Raw genomic sequence first — 19,111 nt, forward strand, 5'->3', positions numbered from 1 at the left:
TCCATTCCTAACCAGGCTCAATCCTCCTAGTCACACATGCCTTCCTCTCCTCCCTCTCATTTTCTCCTACTTCTCTCTCCATTAGCTGTCCTCCCCCACTATACCTGAGGTCTGGGGGACTTGTCCCTTCCCAGTTCTGTGAGGGACTTTATATGAATCTCTTAGAATACAACTTGTATCCTAGTTCCTCTGGTGATGTGAATTATAGGCTGGTGATCATTTGATCTAGGTCTAAAATCCATATATGAGTGAGTACATACTGTGTTCCTCTTTTTGTGACTGGGTTACCTCATTCAGGATGGTTTCTTCAAGTGCCATCCACTTGCCTGCGAATTTCAAGATACCATTATTTTTTTCTGCAGAGTAGTATTCCATTGTGTAGATGTGCCACATCTTCATTAACCATTCTTCAATTGAAGGGCATCTAGGTTGCTTCCAGGTTCTTGCTATTACAAATAGTGCTGCTATGAACATAGTTGAACAGATGTCTTTGTTGCATTGATGTGAATCCTTTGGGTATATACCTAAGAGGGGGATTGCCGGGTCCTGTGGTAAACTAATTCCCATTTTCCTGAGGAACCGCCATACTGATCTCCAAAGTGGCTGTATGAGTTTGCACTCCCACCAGCAGTGGAGGAGTGTTCCACTTTCTCCACATCCTCTCCAACATAAGTCATCACTGGTGTTTCTAATTTTAGCCATTCTGGCAGGGGTAAGATGGTATCTCAAAGTTGTTTTGATTTGCATTTCCCTGATAGCTAAGGATGTGGAGCATTTTCTTAAGTGTCTTTCAGCCTTTTTGATTTCCTCCATTGAGAATTCTTTCTTCAGTTCTGTACCCCATTTTTTAATAGGGTTATTTGGTGTTTTGTTGACTAGTTTCTTGAGTTCTTTGTATATTTTGGAGATCAGCCCTTTGTCGGATATAGGATTAGTGAAAATCTTTTCCCAGTCAGTGGGCTGCCGTTTGGTCTTGTCAACTGTGTCCTTTGCCTTACAGAAGCTTCTAAGTTTGAAGAAGTCCCATTTATTAATTGTTTCTTTCAGTGTCTGTGCCCCTGGAGTTATGTTCAAGAAGCGGTCTCCTATACCAATTTGTTCAAGGGTACCTCCTACTTTCTCTTCTAAGAGGTTCAATGTGGCTGGATTGATGTTGAGGTCTTTGATCCATTTGGACTTGAGTTTTGTGCATGGCGACAGACATGGGTCTATCTGCAGTCTTCTACACACCCTCATCCAATTGTGCCAGCACCATTTGTTGAAGATGCTGTCTTTGCCCCATTGTATCATTTTAGCTGTTTTGTCGAAAATCAGGTGTTCATAGGTGCGTGGATTAATATCAGGATTTTCAATTCGATTCCATTGGTCTACCTGTCTATTTTTATGCCAATACCAGGCTGTTTTCAGAACTATAGCTCTGTAGTAGAGCTTAAAGTCAGGAATGGTGATGCCTCCTGATGTTCTTTTTATTGTATAGGGTTGTTTTGGCTATCCTGGGTCTTTTGTTTTTCCATATAAAGTTAATTATTATCCTTTCAAGGTCGGTGAAGAATTGTGGTGGGATTTTAATGGGGATTGCATTGAATCTGTAGATTGCTTTTGGTAAGATTGCCATTTTTACTATGTTTATCCTACCTATCCAAGAGCATGGGAGGTCTTTCCATTTTCTGGTATCTTCTTTAATTTCTTTCTTTAGAGTCACAAAGTTCTTATTATATAGATCTTTTACTTGTTTGGTAAGCGTTACACCAAGATACTTTATGTTGCTTGTGGCTATTGTAAAGGGTGATGTTTCTCTGATTTCTTTCTCTGCCTCTTTGTCGTCTGAAAAAAATAGGGCTACTGATTTTTTTTGAGTTTATCTTGTATCCTGCTAGTTTGCTGAAGGTGTTTATCAGCTGTAGGAGTTCCCTGGTAGAGTTTATTGGGTCGCTTATGTAAACTATCATATCATCTGCAAATAGAGACAGTTTGACTTCTTCCTTTCCAATTTGGATGCCCTTGATCTCCTTTTGTTGTCTTATAGCATTAGCTAGAACTTCTAGTACGATATTGAAGAGATATGGAGAGAGAGGACAGCCTTGTCTTGTTCCTGATTTTAGAGGAATTGGCTTAAGTTTCTCTCCATTCAGTTTGATGTTGGCAGTTGGTTTGCTGTATATTGCTCTTATTATGTTTAGGTATGTTCCTGTTATCCCTGACCTCTCTAATACCTTTATCATGAAAGGGTGTTGAATTTTATCGAAGGCTTTTTCTGCATCTAGGGAGATAATCATATGGTTTTTCTTTTTCAGTTTGTTTATATGGTGGATCACGTTGATAGATTTTCGTATGTTAAACCATCCCTGCAATCCAGGTATGAAGCCTACTTGATCATGGTGGATGATTTCTCTGATGTATTTTTGAATTCGGTTTGCCATTATTTTATTGAGTATTTTTGCATCGATGTTCATCAGGGATATTGGTCTGTAGTTTTCTTTCTTAGTTGTGTCTTTGTGAGGTTTGGGTACCAAAGTTATTGTGGCCTCATAAAAAGAGATTGGCAATAAACCTTCTGTTTCTATCTTGTGGAACAGTTTGAGGAGTAGTGGTATTAGTTCTTCCTTGAATGTCTGGTAGAATTCTGCACTGAATCCATCTGGCCCTGGACTTTTTTTCGTTGGAAGGCTTTCGATGACTGCTTCTATTTCATTTCGGGTTATAGGTCTATTTAAGTTGTTTGTCTGTTCTTGATTTAATTTTGGTAAGTGATAGTTATCCAGAAACTTGTCCATTTCCTTTGAATTTTCAATTTTTGTGGAATACAGATTTTCGAAGTATGACCTGAAAAGTCCCACAGTTCTTGTATGTTCTCTTTGTTTGGAGCTTCTTTTCTTTTTCTTTCAGTTTTGGAAATTTCTTTTACCATACCCTCAAGATTAGAGATTCTTTTTTTAGTCTCGTCCAGTCTGCTAATGAGCCACTCAGAGGCATCTGCATTTCCTCTGTAGTCTATTTGGATGTGAGCATTTTGTTTGTGTGTTTGTTTTTTTATCAGAATTTCATGCTTCTGCTTACATTATGTTCTGTTCTTGCATGTTACCTACTTTTTTCCATTAAAAATATGCTTTCAGGAGAGGCAGGTGATAAGGTTTTCTTTGTTCATCTATACCTTTCTTCTCTTGCCTAAAATAACTTTGCCTCTGTCAACTTTGAGCACCTAGAACCTAGTTATTATTATGGCATTGGTATAGGTTAGTTAACTTACTAGTCCTGTAAAATAGAAATAAAACTTAATTGAGGATAATTTTGCCATAGAAGCTTATCTTGAGTAACCCAATTCTCCTTCCTGTCAGCACCATAGCTGTCACTGTCCTTATTCCTGTTCTAACACAATTCTTACATTTAACATCTTTGTATGCTGTTGTTCTAGTCTCAAAGTTTCCTAGTATGTATCTCTGAGTTGTATGCTATAGTTCTTCTATTGTTAATGTAGGGCAATGTTTTCCTGATACTAGGTGCTCTACCTTTGCAACTGGATTCTTTTTTTTTTTTTTTTTTTTTTCTCTTGTTGTTTAGTTATTCCTTTTTTGGTTTGTTTTGTTTTTAGACAGGCTGTCTTAGTCACTGTTATATTGCTATGAAGAAACACCATAAACATGTCAATTCTTATAAAGGAAAATATTTTATTGGGGCTGGCTTACAGTTTCAGAGATTTAGTCCATCAACATCATGGTGGGAAGCATGGCACCAATCAGGCAGACATGGTGCTAGAGAATTCTACATCTGGATCCACACACAGCAGGAGAGAGTAGCCACTGGGCTTGGCTTGAACTTCTGAACCTCACAGCCCACCCCATGACATACTTCCTACAACAAGGCCACATATCCTTTGAAATAGTGCCACTCACTATGAGCCAATGGGGACTATTTTCATTCAAAACACTACACAGTGTCTCTACATAGCCCTGGTTGTCCTTCACTTTGTAGACCAAGTTGTCCTTTAACTCACAGAGATCTGCCTGCCTCTGCTTCCTGAGTGCTGAGTTTAAAAGCATGTGCCACCACACCTGGCCACTGCATCTGAAGTCTTTCTAGAGTTTAATGAGAAGAATGAATAAGTGAATTATTTTCTCCTTGCCCCTGTGAGCCTTCTATATTACTTTGTGCCTACAGTTTAGCAGTTTTACTACTTTAAGAAAAGCAAAAATGAGAATCTGAGCACCAATACATAAGAATGTGTATTATAGATTATCCAGGGCATATGTGAAGTTGAAAAAGTTTTGTAATATGTATACAAAATAAGTATGATTTCTAGGTTTTTAATGTAAGCCATAGAATTACTCAAAATGATTTATTTTTATTAGTTAAACTTTGTATCCTGGAAATCTGTTTTAGTCACTGTTATAGTTAGGTGACTGTTGTTGTGATGAACACCATGACCAAAGCAACATGGGGAGGAAAGTGTTTAGTCATCGTACATTTCCACATCACAGTTCATCATCAAAGGAAGGCAGGGCAGGAACCTGGAGGCAGATGCTTGTGTAGAGGCCATAGAGGGGTGCTGCTTATTTTCTTCTCCCCATGGCTTGCTCAGCCTGCTTTGTTAAAGAACCTAGGACCACCAACACAGGGATAGTACCACCCAACTGTGGGTTGGGCCCTCCCCATCTACCACTATTTAAGAAAATGCCTTACAACTGGATTTTATGGAGTCATTTTCTCAATTGAGGCTGCCTCTGTGATGATTCTAGCTTGTGTCAAGCTGACATCAAAGCAGCTAGTACAATTATCTTTACATCTTCACGGGTTGATAATATTATGACAGATAGTTGACACTTAATAATTCTTTGTTTAATAAATCAGAAAAAGAGAGAAATCATGTTTAAATAATTAAAAATTTTAAGTGTGTTTGAAAGCAGCCAGTTATATAAGCCAGCTTAATTAAACAACTAAGGAAATAGCTGTTGGATGAAACTGTGCTTTTAACTACATTAAGCAGATAATGTTGTGTATACATAAGCAGTGTGAAAATCTATAAATCAAGGCTGCTATACATGTGATCATGGTTTTTTTTTGTGAGGTACTGTGCAATAATTCTAATATTTGGTACTTGGCCTGTTACACTGGTCAATACTATGCAGACCATGTCTTGGAATGGCAAATTAAACATGTTTTACTTGAAGGTCAACATGAAGGTCGAAGTCAGTGCCATCATATGCAAAGCAGAGAGGTTGGGGTTGTATCTAATTGCAGGTGGTGGTGTATGCTTCACCACCACCCTCAAAAAGAACCTCATCAAGTAGCCATTCATTTCAGATGACATGTCCCAGTATGACACATAATACTTTGCCTACCCTCTTTGAGCTCAGGTTCACATAAACAGGGAAGTAGCAGAGCAGGATACTGGCTTACCAGGATATTTGCAGAGGCATGCTGAATTCAGACCAGATGCCCTTAATTGATCTCAGTTTTATAGTGTATACTAATATGTCTGCGAGAGGATAGCATATGTGCACTTCAGAGGCATGAGCTAATCTGTTGTTATTACAACCTACTCAAGCTAACATAGCTTGGGTTTCAGAAATGTTATGTGGATCTACAGTAACCACCTGGGATAGCTGAACATCATCGTAATTGGCTCTTAAACCAGTTATAGATATTACCTAATCCTAGAAAATTCCTGTGATGGAAGTTCCAAAGAATTTCTTTTAAATAATATGTAAGGTAAAGGACTTTAGACTACTATCATTCATGAGGATATAATATGGTAAATTTTAGATTTTTCTTTTCAAGGATTTACTTTTAATGTGTATATGGGTAAGTGCAGGTTCCTGTGAAAGGCATCGGTGTTAAATCCCCTGGAGTTGGAATTACTGGTGGTTTTGAGCCATCGCACATCCGTGCTAGGAATGGAATTTAGGTTGTATATAAAAGTAGCCTCTGAGTCATCTCTCCAGCCTCAGGTTTTAAACTTTTACAGCTATATTTCTTATTTAAAATAGTTTTATGTTTCAGTTGTTGCTTTAAAAAAATTGAAGAAATGCTTATTTGTAGAATGAAAATTAGAAGTTTTAAAATATTCTTGGGAAATCTTAACAGAAAAGGCATTATTTCATGAGTTTTTCCCCCAAAACATAACTTATTGTCCCCCACAAAAGCTACAGGAAGTTTATATGCCATGCTAGCCACAGTCTAAGTAAAATCAGACAGTAACTTGCTCATCTGTCTTACTCTTCTCCAGATTTAACCCCACTTGATGTTGTGCTATGAATTCCCTGATTACTGGAGCTGGATTATTTGCTTGCATGTTTGTTTCTACCTACCATATTTATCATGATAACTAACACAACATTTAGTAAATGTTCAATAAATGTTTATCACTTTTTAATTTGCTAACATGTTTATATTCTTTCATAATTGTCAGCAAAAGATGCCAAAATATTAAAGGGAAAAAATTAAAGCCAATAACTGGTGTTACTTTCGTCCTAACTTGCCATTTTACTGTATGTAAAGTACATCATATGAACATAAAATGAACCTTGTCAAGATTTTGAAGTAGTGTAAGATTTTACTTACTTAAAAAATAATATGATTGAGACAGTAGAGACCAATATATGCGCGCGCGCCCACACACACACTAATTTCTGCTTTACAGAGAACGTCCTTATTTTGTTTCTGCTTTCATGTTCTACAAGGAAAAAGAAGCAAATTATAAGTATTATTTAAATTTGGAACTTAATGCTCAAAATGGCTAACTCTGTGATTTGTCCACAATAGGCAAAAAGGACAGCTAGCTGTAGAGAGAGCTAAGCAAGTAGAAGAATTCCTACAGCGTAAACGAGAAGCTATGCAGAACAAAGCCCGAGCTGAAGGACATGTGGTATGATATTTTTTCTTGAGTTTTGAACCTATGAATATTAAAAGTTAAGATCTGGAATATTGCAAGTAAAAAGAGTTATTATATAGTGGTCTGTGTATAATAAAAGATACTGAAGTTGTTCAAAAGTAATGTACAGATTATGTTTTCATATATCTTGTTTATTAACCTGTTTTCTGATATCCTATATTGGTATCTTTTATGCCAAAGGTGAAATTGCATCATTATTTTGTTCTTTAAAAAGGGTAGAAATGGGTATGACAATCTAGATGTTAGAAAAATAAGTTCTTAAATTGCTAGGTTTTTTTCCTAATATACTTTTTGCTTTCAATACTTTTAAGTAGCAAAGAATTTTTAGAAAAATAAAGGGGAAATAGATGTTTGAGTGTAGACATATAAAACTGCATTTATTGAAACGTATATTAGAAATTTAATTACTTTAAAACATCCAGTTAAGCCAAATACAAAGTTAAGTCATTTATCTAAGACTTAAGTTATTAAGTTAACTTAACTTATTAAGTTTTGAGGTAATCATCTAAATAGTTGAAATTCTCAATAGTTCTCAGTTGTAGTAGGCCCCAAATGTCTTTTGATCTTTTGTTTATAAAGCAACTGAGGATTGCTTCTGACAGTTCATCTCCCTGTAGAGCCTTCTGTTCATGTAAGATATGCTTCAAGGTATTTTGTTAGACTTATTACACATGTATTAAAGGCTCACAATTGGTGACTTTGTAAGTTTATTAAGTTATTCATTATATGATTTTTTTCCCATTAAGATTATATTATAGGAAAATGGTTAAAAGCTCAGTTGACCGATCATTCTGTTTTTAACACACATTCTCCAATTTACTCAATTTACTGTCTTAGTATCTGAAATGAATCTGTATTTTTGACATTTCTGTGGGTAGGAAAAGATAATTTCTTGCCTTCTCCCTTTTAATAGCATCTGAAATAATTTTTTTATTGCTTTTTATTTATTTATTTAAGGGCTTTTAAACTGCTCTGTAGCCTAGGCTGGCATCTGTAACTTGAGTTCCTCATACCTGACTGAGTATAGGAATTATAAGTATGGACCACCATTCCCAGCTCTGTATTATTTAAAACAGTTACTGGGAACAGGAGATGGTTCAGCAGTTAAGAGTGCTTGCTGCTCTTGAGGAGTTAGGTTCTCAGAACTCACTACAGCTCCAGGGATCTGACACCCTCTTCTGGCCTCTTCAGTGCCTGCACTCACTTGTATATATCCACAGACAGATACACATACTCATAATTTAAAGTAAAATTTAAAGAACCTTTTAAAAAGTAATAGTTACTAGATCAATATTTAATGACTTTTCCCCTTACTGTTTTCCCTTAATCCTGTGATTCTATTCATCAGTTTATCTTGCTTAATGTTGGAGAATTTCTTCTTGTATTTTGTTTAAAAAGACTGCAAAATTTGTTGAGAAAATGCCTTTATTTTTTCCCTTACACATCAATAATACTTTGTGGTGAATTTAACCTGTGTAGATCTGAAAAACATTTTGCCTGTTTTTTTTTTTGGGGGGGCTTTTCATGGATATGTAGCATATGGGTATGGGACAGCACATGTGTGTCGGGTATGTCTGGAGGCCCAAGTTATCAGGAGTCTTTGAAAACTCTCTGCCTTATTCTTTGAAGCAGTATGTCTAGTCTTTCTTTCAGTGGAGCCCAGAGCTGGCCTATGGTATGTCTAGTCTTGGCAGCCTGCATGCTCCAGGGATTCCTTAGTCTCCTTTCCCATCTGTGCTCTCAAGCAGGCTGCCACACCCACCTGACACTGACTTGGATGATAGAAGTCACACTGGTTCTCTTCCTATATGGCAAGTGCTTTGACTATTAAGCCATCTCCTTAGCTTGAGTTCATCATTGTTTTTGACAAACATCTTAGCTGGGGTTTTCTATAGGTTGAGGACTGCTTATCTTCTCAACGTTATTTTATAAGTTGAGGACTGCTTATCTTCTGAGCTAAGGGTATTCTATGGGTTGAGGGCTGCTTATTTTCTGAGCTAAGTGTATTCTATAGGTTGAAGGCAGCTTATCTTCTGAGCTAAGGGTATTACATAGGTTGAGGACTGCTTATCTTCTGACATGCCTGTTTCTGACAGCAAGCTGTCATTCTTTATCTTTTCTTACATACATCATATGCCCTTTCATCTTAGACTCACAGAAGCTTTTTCTTTGTGCCTGGAAGCAATTTGATTATTAGAAAACTCCTGAGTTTTCTTCCTGTTCATTAGTTTCCTGGGTGTGTAAGTTCAAATTTTTCAGGCACTGTTTCTTGAAAATGTGTTTTCTTCCTTTCCTTGTTTTAGAGCATTGGTAAGCATAGTAGACCGCTTGTGACCCTCTACCACTCACTGGTGCTTTTTCACTTTTTCTCTTTGTGATTCTGGATGGTTTCTGTTCTTCTGTCCTTAAGGACTTTGACCTTCTGCTGTGGATTATGCTGCTGCTCTCATCCAGACCTAATATGGTTCTTGTCATATTTTCGTTTTGTTTTTGCAGTGCTAGAGATAAAACTCAGAACTTCTTATATATAGGCTATTGCTGTACTACTGAGTTCTACTTCAGCTCATATACTGTAGTTTTACATCTCTTAATATTGACTTGGGTGTTTTCATTCTTCTAGTTTCTGTCTTTACAACACTCAGTACCTTGAAAATATAGACTGTCATTATAATAGCTGTTTGAATTTTGTCATCTACAAATTGTCTTCTCTGCTGTTTCTGAGTCTCTGTTAATTAAGGTCGTATTAAAAAATCTTTTTCTATTTTTGATAGGCCTAATAATATGTATTACTATGTCAAGCGCTATGTACTTTATTTTCCAGTGTTTTCTATTCTTTAAATATTTGGGGGATTTAGTTAATTATATTTACAAGTAATTTGAGTCACGGAAAGCTGATTTTCAAGGTTCCCTGAAGCTTTAAGGAACAGTGTTCTCCCTCGTGCTGACTTGGTACCTCTGCTGGGTACAGTGCCTTACTGGTTGTATTTCCTATCTGGCTGCTGGAAACATGAAATACCACAGCTCTTGGTCACTCAATAAGAAACCCTGAAGAATCTCTCCATCTTCTCAGCACTGTCTGTGCAGCTTTCTCTAATTTGCTCTCTGACCACAAATTCCAGCAACTTTCAGCTTGTCAATCTCCAAACAATGACTGTCTCAACTAGGCAAGACCTTCCTGCTCTGTTTGCTTTTCCTTTCTTGTGCTGCTGCTTAGAAGCTCTGGCCAGACACGAAGTGGAGCAATCATCAGGCTCAGGCTTAACCTCCCTTGCTTCCCCTTCTCCAGTACTTGAAAACCATGTTTTCTTGTATCTAACCCAAAGTTTAAAAAAAAAAAAATTATGTTGATCTAATCACATTATTCTGTCATAGCTATAAGAAATTCTTTGATTTAAAAAAAGTTTTACTAGAATTTCATACATGTACACAATAAAATATGATCATATCTATCTCCCATCACCTCTGTATTTACCTTATATCTCCCTAATGTACCCTCCCAACTTTGTCTTTTTTAGACCCTCTAAATCCAGCTAGTGTTGCCCATATGTGCATGAGTGTCGGGCCCTCTAGTGGAACATGGGAAACCTATCGATGACTGTATACCCTCAATAAAGAATGAGTCTCTCTTCACCAGCAACTCTTTTTTCTATTGACTTTATTCATTTATTTACTTAGTTACTATTTTTAATTTTATTTAATTAACATTTTCTTTCATTTATTTTACGTACTGACCTCGCCCCCCCCCACCCTGCTGCCTTGTCTTCCTGTTCCCTCCTCCCGACTGTCATCTATGAACCCCACCCCCACCCCATCGATGTCTGCATCTCCATTCAGAAAGGGGCAGGCCTCCTGTGAGCTTGAACAAAGCAGGGCACATCAAATTGAGGCAGGACAGAGCTCCTCCCCTGCATCAAGGCAGGTTGAGATATGATGCCTTTAAGCTGCTGTTTCTCTGATCACTCTTAGGCCTATTTTTCTACCCTTGAAATTCTGAAATTTCACTTGATTGTTTTTCAGTTGTTTGTCTTGTTTTATTTTTTCTTTGACTTGATACAGGTTCTCGCTGATATATGTAGCTCTCAGTATATATGATTACATTCAGTCCTGGGGATAATCTCACTGATGGGCTCCCTAATTACTGTTTCTCTAAATACTTTACCTTTTCAGGAAAACTGCTCTCAACTGAGATAATAAGCTTTGTACTTAAAGTTCTTTCTTTTGGTGTTTTGTTTCTTCTGTTCTGTCCTTCCCCTCATTTCTACTTTGTTTTCCCAGCTCACTGATACACTTAGCTCTCCCCTCATCTGTTCAGTATGTTTGTACTTTAAAACTTTCTGCTTGTGTGTTTGTAGATTCTAATTTATTTTCCCATTAAGCTCCTTTGTTGTATTATTTCCCTGGTGTTTCTGATGTCATCTTATTCTTGGTGATACTGGCTGTGCTACCTTGGTTCCTTTAGCTTTAACATGTGTTAGCTGTTCCCTGGTATTAGCAGTCCTTAGATGCTCATTGTTATAACAGTATGTGCTGTTATACTTTCCTATAACTATAGCTGTTACCTTTCCTGTGAACACTGTCCAGGGAGAACCTTTCCAGGGAGAACAGATGAAGGGGATATACTACTGGAGATGACCCTCTTACTGTAACCATTCGTACTTACTGTGGAGCATGCTCACATCCTCTGTCACCATAGTCTCTTTCTGACATACTTTTCCTTCTGTAGGTTTCACATTTGAACATTCCATACTATTTAATTCCTTTTGCCTTTGCAGAACCAGCCTAAATCCTTACTTGTTTTGAATTTTTAATGCTAATATGCACTCCCATAAAAAGACACCCTTTCTCTTTGTCCGCAGTACTGTCCAGAAACAAATGCAAAATCACATTACTTTTAATCTAAGACTGTATAAGAAGTGGATCTGTGTTGTTTGCAACCAGAAATTGGTAAATTTGGGCCTGGAGGGATAGTTCAGTGGTAGAGCACTTACTTGGCATGCAAAAGGCATTGATTTTTATCTTCCCTATTGTAAGATTAAAAAAAAAAAAATGTTTCTCCTTTGTCTGGTCTAGGTACCTGAATACAAATTGTATTCCTGACAAATCAATCTCTCTGTCTTCCTCCCTCTGTCCCTCCCTTCCTCTTCTTGTCTCTCTCCCATTTCCTTCCTTCTTGCTCACCTTCCTAGATGCTATGGCTATTGGTTTATTTCATTTTATTATTGCTTCCTCATGGTGGCAGGAGGGAGCATGTGGCAGCTTCTCATATGACATCAGCCGTCAGGAAGCAGAGAAACTTTGGGGAGGGTGGGACCAGCCTCCAACCGCCAAGCCCTGCTTCCAAGTAACCTGCTTCTTCACACTGGTTCTCACCCTCTGTTCCTTCCACAGCCATCCGAAACAGCAATATTCAAAGATTCCAAGTGTTCAAACACTCTGCCCCAGCACAAAGGGGCCCAGGCTCACATAGGCTTCTGTATAGATGGAAGTTTCTGTTCCGCCTGGTCCCACAGCCATTTAGTCCCAAATAAACACACAGAAGCTTGTATTAATTATAAACTGTTTGGCCAATGGCTAAGGCTTCTTATTGGCTAGCTCTCTGTTAATAAGCTGTTTCTACTGATCTATGTATCTCCACATTAGTCTTGCCCTACCAGAGAATGCCTAGGCATCCTACCTTCCAGGCAACTACATGGTGTCTTCCTGGCGACTCGCTCTCTGCATTCCTCTTCCCAGAATTCTTCTAGTCTGATAGCCCCATGTATACTTCTGCCTGTCCACTGGCCAAAACAGCTTAATTTCTCAACCAGTAAGAGAAACATATCCACAGCATACAGAAGGACATCCCCCATCACTTCTATGCACCTCGTAGTGCAAGATATATTCAGTAAACTGCAAAAGTCCTCATGGTCTTACACTTCTGATGCTTTTCTAAAGTTATCTGAGACTCAGAGCAGGTTACATATTTGCAGTGTGCAATGCACAAAGTAAACACCTGCATTCCAACAGATAGGAAGGGTGTTTGACTTTCCTTTCTGTTGTTGTGTGGAACACTCCGACCAAAAGCAGCTTAGTGGAGTCGGGAGGGTTTATCTGGATTCCATGTGGTGGTCCATCACCGAGGGACATCATGCTAAGAACTCAGGCAGGGATCTGAAGCAGGAAACACAGCCTCAAACTTAGCTAGCTTCCTTAAACAACCCATGACCTCCTGCCTAGAATGATACCACCCACAATTGACTGGGCCCTCTTATGTCAGTTAACAATCAAGGCAGTCCCCTCACAGACATGTCCTTGGAGCAGCCTGATAAAGACAGTTCTTCAACTTAAACTTATTATTTTTTTAATGTAATTTTAGGCTGCATGAAGGTGACAATTAATGCTAAGTGGGATAAAGGGATAGCAAGGAAAGATACAACCAAAGCTGAAACACATCTCCATGTTCCGTCCCTACAGCTTGTGATGGTATCATCTGAGCTTTAATGGGTTGGGTAGCCCCACCTCTCTACTTCTGTGCAGCATGTAGGGCTCTTGGATTGACTCCATTCAGAACCTCAAGTTCAACATGGCAAACTTTGTTGCATCTTCCATATCATCTGGTCTCCTTTGTAACTTGGGCTTTACAGCCCACCCAAGAGCTTTTTGTAGTGAACCTGACCTTTTGTACATTGCCTGGCCTCACTGGCTTTCTGGAACCTTTATCTAGCCTTGCATCTTGCATGTCTGTAAACTTGGAATCAGTTAGGCAATGGGAAACTCTGCTGCCAGTCTGAGATATGGTCTGGCCTTGTTGGCCCATAACTGCAGCACCCTCAGAGTGCCTATATGGCTGTAACTGGAAAACATTAATTAGAAATACCTGGAAGATTTCCTTGTTCAGAGACTGTCTTTTTAAATGAAAGTTTTTGAAATGAGTTCACATTATTATACTCTGGTGCTATTCATTAGTGGGGTCTTGCTCTAAAGGCCTTCTCCTGTTGTTTTAATACACAGCACGGGGCTTCTCTTTAACCTTCTTAGCTATGATAGTCCCTGTTGTACAGCTTTAACCCAGGTAGCCTCCTTTTGCCAACAAGCTATATTTTCACAGCTTTGTGTTTTGTATTACAGTACACCTTGAGAAGTAAACAGGGAGCTTACCATAGACTAACTTTATGCCACATTGTCTTGAATTTTCCCTTGTCATAAAAGTAATCCATTTCTTTATAAAGCTTAATCAGATTTTCAGAATACAGGCAGATCACAGCCAGGTTTTTGCTAAATATACTATGATTGGCTTCTAGGCCCATTCACAAATAAAGTCCTAGTCACCCTCTGAAACTTAATGAGCCTGCCTTTACTCTCTGAGTTCCTCTCAGCCTTCTGCTCTCTCATACTCCTGGCAGAAAACTTTAGCCCTCTCTATTCACAGTTTTCCGGGGCTTCTTTAGCCCACAGCTACAAGGCCTTTCATATTCTTCCCACAAACCAGTTATGTACAAACCACATGGCCAAGTTTATCGTTGGTACACCCATCTCACTTCTGGGACTAGTTTTCTGTTTAATTTTCTCTCTATTGTGGCTAAATACCTGACAAGAATCCACTTCAAGGGGGAGAGGTGTTCTGGCTACTGTTTCGGATGACACAGTTGATGTAGTAAGAAAGGTGTATGATAGCTGCTTAACATTGTCAGTGGTCGACAGGCAGGGATGAGCTGAGCAATGAGTTTTATGAGCTATGTTTTTCCAAGATAAATTCTGTTGACGCGGAATTCCTCATGTTTTTAGTACCTAATGTGTATATGTATAAAAGTGCTTTAGAAAGAGGGGGTTGTATGCAATTTTTTTTATTTTTCATTCTGTTTGAGTAGATGTGTCATATATTTCTTGTTGTAATGATTGACTAATTTGACAAGACTGTTTTTATTGTTAAGCAAATTGGGAATAATAGAAATATGAAGATTAGGAGAGTGTAAAACTTTTTTTAAATTTCATTCTTTATGGATTTCACATCATACGTCCTGATCCCATTCATCTCCCCATCCCTTCATATCCCCCTCTGCCCTTGCAACCTACCCCCCAAAATAAAATTTAAAAGAAAAGATAATGTCATCATGGAAGCTATAGTGTGACACAGTAAGTCTCACAATAGACCCTTTAGTCCACACATCTTACTTGCAAGTGTTGATTGTGAAGAGTCATTGGTCTGGTTAGAGGCCTCTGGTTTCTGCTACACCATCAATACTGAGCCCTCACTGGGACTCTTCGATATCCCATTGTTGTCCTATGGAGGTCCTGCAGCTTTGGATCTGAAGGACTGACCCCTTCACATGTTCAGCAGTTCATAGATGGGGTGGATGTGTTGTGGTTGTGGGCCATGTCTGGACTGGTCAGCTGGCCAGCTCTCCCTCATCTCACTACCAGGGTGAACTCTCCAGCACTTCCTTGGCCAGCTCACCCACTGCAGCAAGGGGCAGAGCCCGTTTTCCTGCTCTCCTGCTCCCAGGGACTGGCTCATTGGCACCTACACCACCAGGGCATATTGAGGGATTTCTCTCCTGAGTGCTGTTACTGTAGCACCATGAGGAGCAGGGCCAGCTCTCCCACCTGCCTCAGGTAGCAAGAGGTTAGGGGATGGCGTCTATAATTGATAGACAAGAATATGTACACTAGTGCATTAGGCAGAATTATCCAGCAAAGCATATGGAAACATTAGAGTATATATTTATGTAATGAAAGTAGAAAAGTTCTGTATGGGAGTTTGTGGCCTGGGGAAGCTGGCAATGACGCAGTCTGGAAACCAGTAACATCCAGACATAAGATATTAATGTGATTGTCCCCAGTCCCTGGCAGAGACCTGAATGTCCCATGGGAAACTAACTGGTTCAAGCCCAAATGCTGAGGAACCTGGAGTCTCTATGTTCAAAACAAAGATATAAAACATGTCTGCTTTAGAAGAGGCAGAGAAATAGATTGAGCGGTTCCCTTTTCTTTCTTGGCTGTCTTTTTAGAATTCTCTCTTTGTTAATAATTTTAAACTATATTTGGAGATGATGGATGAGGTCAAGGAGCAAGTATATAAACTTTATTTTTTGTTGTTGTTGCTGTTTCGTTTGTTTTTTTGAGACAAAATTTCACTGAGTAGCCCTAGCTGCCCTAGAACTCTGTAGACCAGGCTGGCCCTGAACTCACAGAGATCCACCTGCCTCTGCTTCTTAGTGCTAGTACTGAAGGTGTGCACCACCACTACCTGGCTAGATTTTGTTTTTTTATTTTATTTTAAATTCCGTGTGTGCACGAGCTTATAGAGGTCAGAGAACAACTTTGTGGAGTCAGTTCTTTCCACCTTTTCCTCATTTTCGGGACTTGAACTCAGATCATCAAGTTTGCATAACAAGCAGCTTTACTCACTGAGTCATCTCACCAGCCAGAGATGATTTTTTTACTGCAGCTTTCGGCTCCCAGGAAAATAGACCTTTATGAAGATTTCCAATCATATTCTGCCTCCAAATGTGCACCGCCTTCCTCATTACCAAATTCTGTACCCGACTGGTACATTTGTTAGAACTGAGGAACCTACACTGACACATTATAACCATCAAAGTCTGTGATTTATGTTAGGGTTCACCTTTGGGTTGTACATTTGGTAGGTCTGCACAGATACAAAATGACATGTGACAACCATGTATTAACAATACATACCTTCAGAAGAGCTGTCTATAAGTACTGATTTTAGCATGGATTTCATATAAGAACATACTACCCAGGTTTCCACAAATTGACTTATTATATACTTTAATCATAATAAAACTTACCAGTGCTAAGTATGTCCTGATGAGCAATTGACATATAATCATGTGTATATTGCTTTATTGTGTTATGAACATTTCTACCATTTCCCCAGGCTCCTTATGCCCCATCACTTGATCACTTCCCTACCGCTGATCTGCTCCCATTCATTAAGTTCTGGAACTTTTTATTGACATTTACTGAAAATTCTGAATCATAATGTATTCCCAAGGGCTGAGTTCTGGGTGTATGTTACCATGCCTAGCCATATTCGTTCTTTTATTCTTGAGTTACATTCTGTTGTATAGATATACCACAATTTGAGTAGGCATTCCTCTGTAGAGGGACACTGGAGTTGTTTCTAGTAACATGATGTGCTTACTCTAGTAATACGATTCGGCTTACTCAGTTATACACATGCCCAGATAATTGACTCACCTGTCCACCTTGTGGAGCCTATTTTCTGAGTTGACATTCCCATTATGGTATTTGTGATTATACCTTTAGACATCACTGGAGAGAATCAAAGCTCTGAAGATTATGTTTAAACCATTTGATTTGTACTTTCAGCATTTTGTTATCTTTGATGCCATACTTTCATTATTTGAGGGCCTTATAATAGTTATATCCTATCTCTTTTTAACAGTCCTTCTTTAATCATACCTTCATATAACCTTTAATTATGTTTCTGTTTCTCCCATCATTAACTCTGTATAAGTCATAGGGATACTCCTCAAATGAATGAAACTCCATTTGTTCCTTATCTATTATTTTAACTCTGTAAACAGTTTATCACCACACCACTATCTTAAAAAAAATCACTAGTGTCCATCCTGTCAAATATATGCTTTTTTGTTGTTTCTGTTTGTTTCTTTTTTGTGGTGTGGGAGATTGAACCTAAGACTTCTTAGGAGCTAAATAAGTGATGGACCATTGAGTGACATGACCAGCCCAAACAAACCATTTACAATCCTCATCTTACTTGACCTTCCTGTCAGGTAACATGAACTGTGAACTTTCCTCCTTGCTTCTGCAGTTTGCCCTAAACCCTCTGCCTATAATTTCTTAGCATGTTCTTTTGTGTAATTGTTTTTTTTTTTCCTTCAATATTTACATGTTAATGCTCTTTGGGATTACGTTTTTTAATTGTTTCTCTCTCTTTTTTTTTTTTTTTTTTTCTTTCCTCTTCTCCTTTTTTTTTTTTTTTTTCCCCAAGACAGGGTTTCTCTGTGCAGCCTTGGCTGTCCTAGAACTTGATCTGTAGACCAGACTTGCCTCAAACTCACAGAGATCCAACTGTCTCCCAGGTGCTGGGATCAAAGGTATGCGCCACTACCACCCGGCCTTACCACCATCTGGCCTGTTTCTTGCTGTAAGCATTGTGGAGTGGTCTCTCACTTGAGAGTTCTGTAGGCAATGTGTGTGTACATATGTGTGTAAATCAGCCTACTCCCCAGCTTCAAACACTGCTCTAGCTGTATTCTGCACATTCATTTCAGTTTTTCCTCTTGTTTTCTTATAAATCTCATATATCTAATTTTATTATTGTTTATGTGTGTATATGTCATTATGCATGCTAGTGCCCTTGGAGGCCAAAGAGGGCATTGGACCCTCTAGGGAACAGGTGATTGTGCGGCACCTAACATAGATTCTGAGAATCAAACTCCAGTCTCCAGCAAAATCAGCAAACACCCTTAACTGCTGAGCTGTCTTCCCAGCTCCAGCACTTCTTTCTTTGACATTTACTTTTAAAATTACTGTGCAATAAGAATGACTTGATTTTTTTCTTCAGTTGTATGAATTTTAACACATATGTAAATGTATATAGAAAGTTACAGTAAACTCCATCATGCCCCAAATTCTCTTTTGTTAATTCCCTTAATAAATAAATAAATAAATAAATAAATAAATAAATAAATAAATAAATGCGAAAACTGTTCTGCCTCCATGCATGCCTGCAGGGCAGAAGAGGACACCAGATCTCTTTATAGATCATTGTGAGTTACTACATTGTTGCTGGGAATTGAACTAGGGACCTCCGAAGAGTAGCCTGTGCTCTTAACCTCTGAGCCATCTCCCCAGCCCTTGTGTGTGATTTTCATCAGGGTTGTCTGTAGCCATGGGTTTACTCCTATTCTCTGAACTCATCAGTGGTGCTTCATCAGTACCATAGTTCAGTAGGGCTTAATCTTCTATTCCTTTTCTTTCTCGTGTAATAATTTACCACTATTTAGCCATTTTTAACAATACACATTTGTTGGCTCATGGTTTCTGTGGGTTAGGACTCAACACAGTTTAGCTAGTTTCATCCTACTCTCATAAGGTGATTCGGAAGATCAGCTGGAATACATTTTTATTTGAAGACTCAATTGGAAAAGGGTGAGAAAATTGGTATTTTTTCTTTTTTTTTATGCTCAGTGAATGAAGGCCCCAGCTGCTTGCCACCATCGTAGTGTT

At 38.5% G+C, this 19,111-nt stretch overlaps 1 protein-coding gene across 4 annotated transcripts in view; it reads left to right on the forward strand.

The window, feature by feature from the left end:
* Nek1 (NIMA related kinase 1) overlaps positions 1 to 19,111 on the forward strand; it is a 115,043-nt gene that overhangs the window by 36,601 nt on the left and 59,331 nt on the right. For all 4 annotated transcript variants that reach the window (XM_051182461.1, XM_051182462.1, XM_051182463.1 and 1 more), the window contains exon 16: positions 6,760 to 6,862. In XM_051182461.1, the coding sequence (XP_051038418.1) occupies positions 6,760 to 6,862 (103 nt within the window). The remainder of the gene's footprint in view (positions 1 to 6,759; positions 6,863 to 19,111) is intronic.

The sequence above is a fragment of the Phodopus roborovskii genome, unplaced genomic scaffold (assembly GCF_943737965.1).
Source record: "Phodopus roborovskii unplaced genomic scaffold, PHOROB, whole genome shotgun sequence".
Lineage (NCBI taxonomy): Eukaryota > Metazoa > Chordata > Mammalia > Rodentia > Cricetidae > Phodopus > Phodopus roborovskii.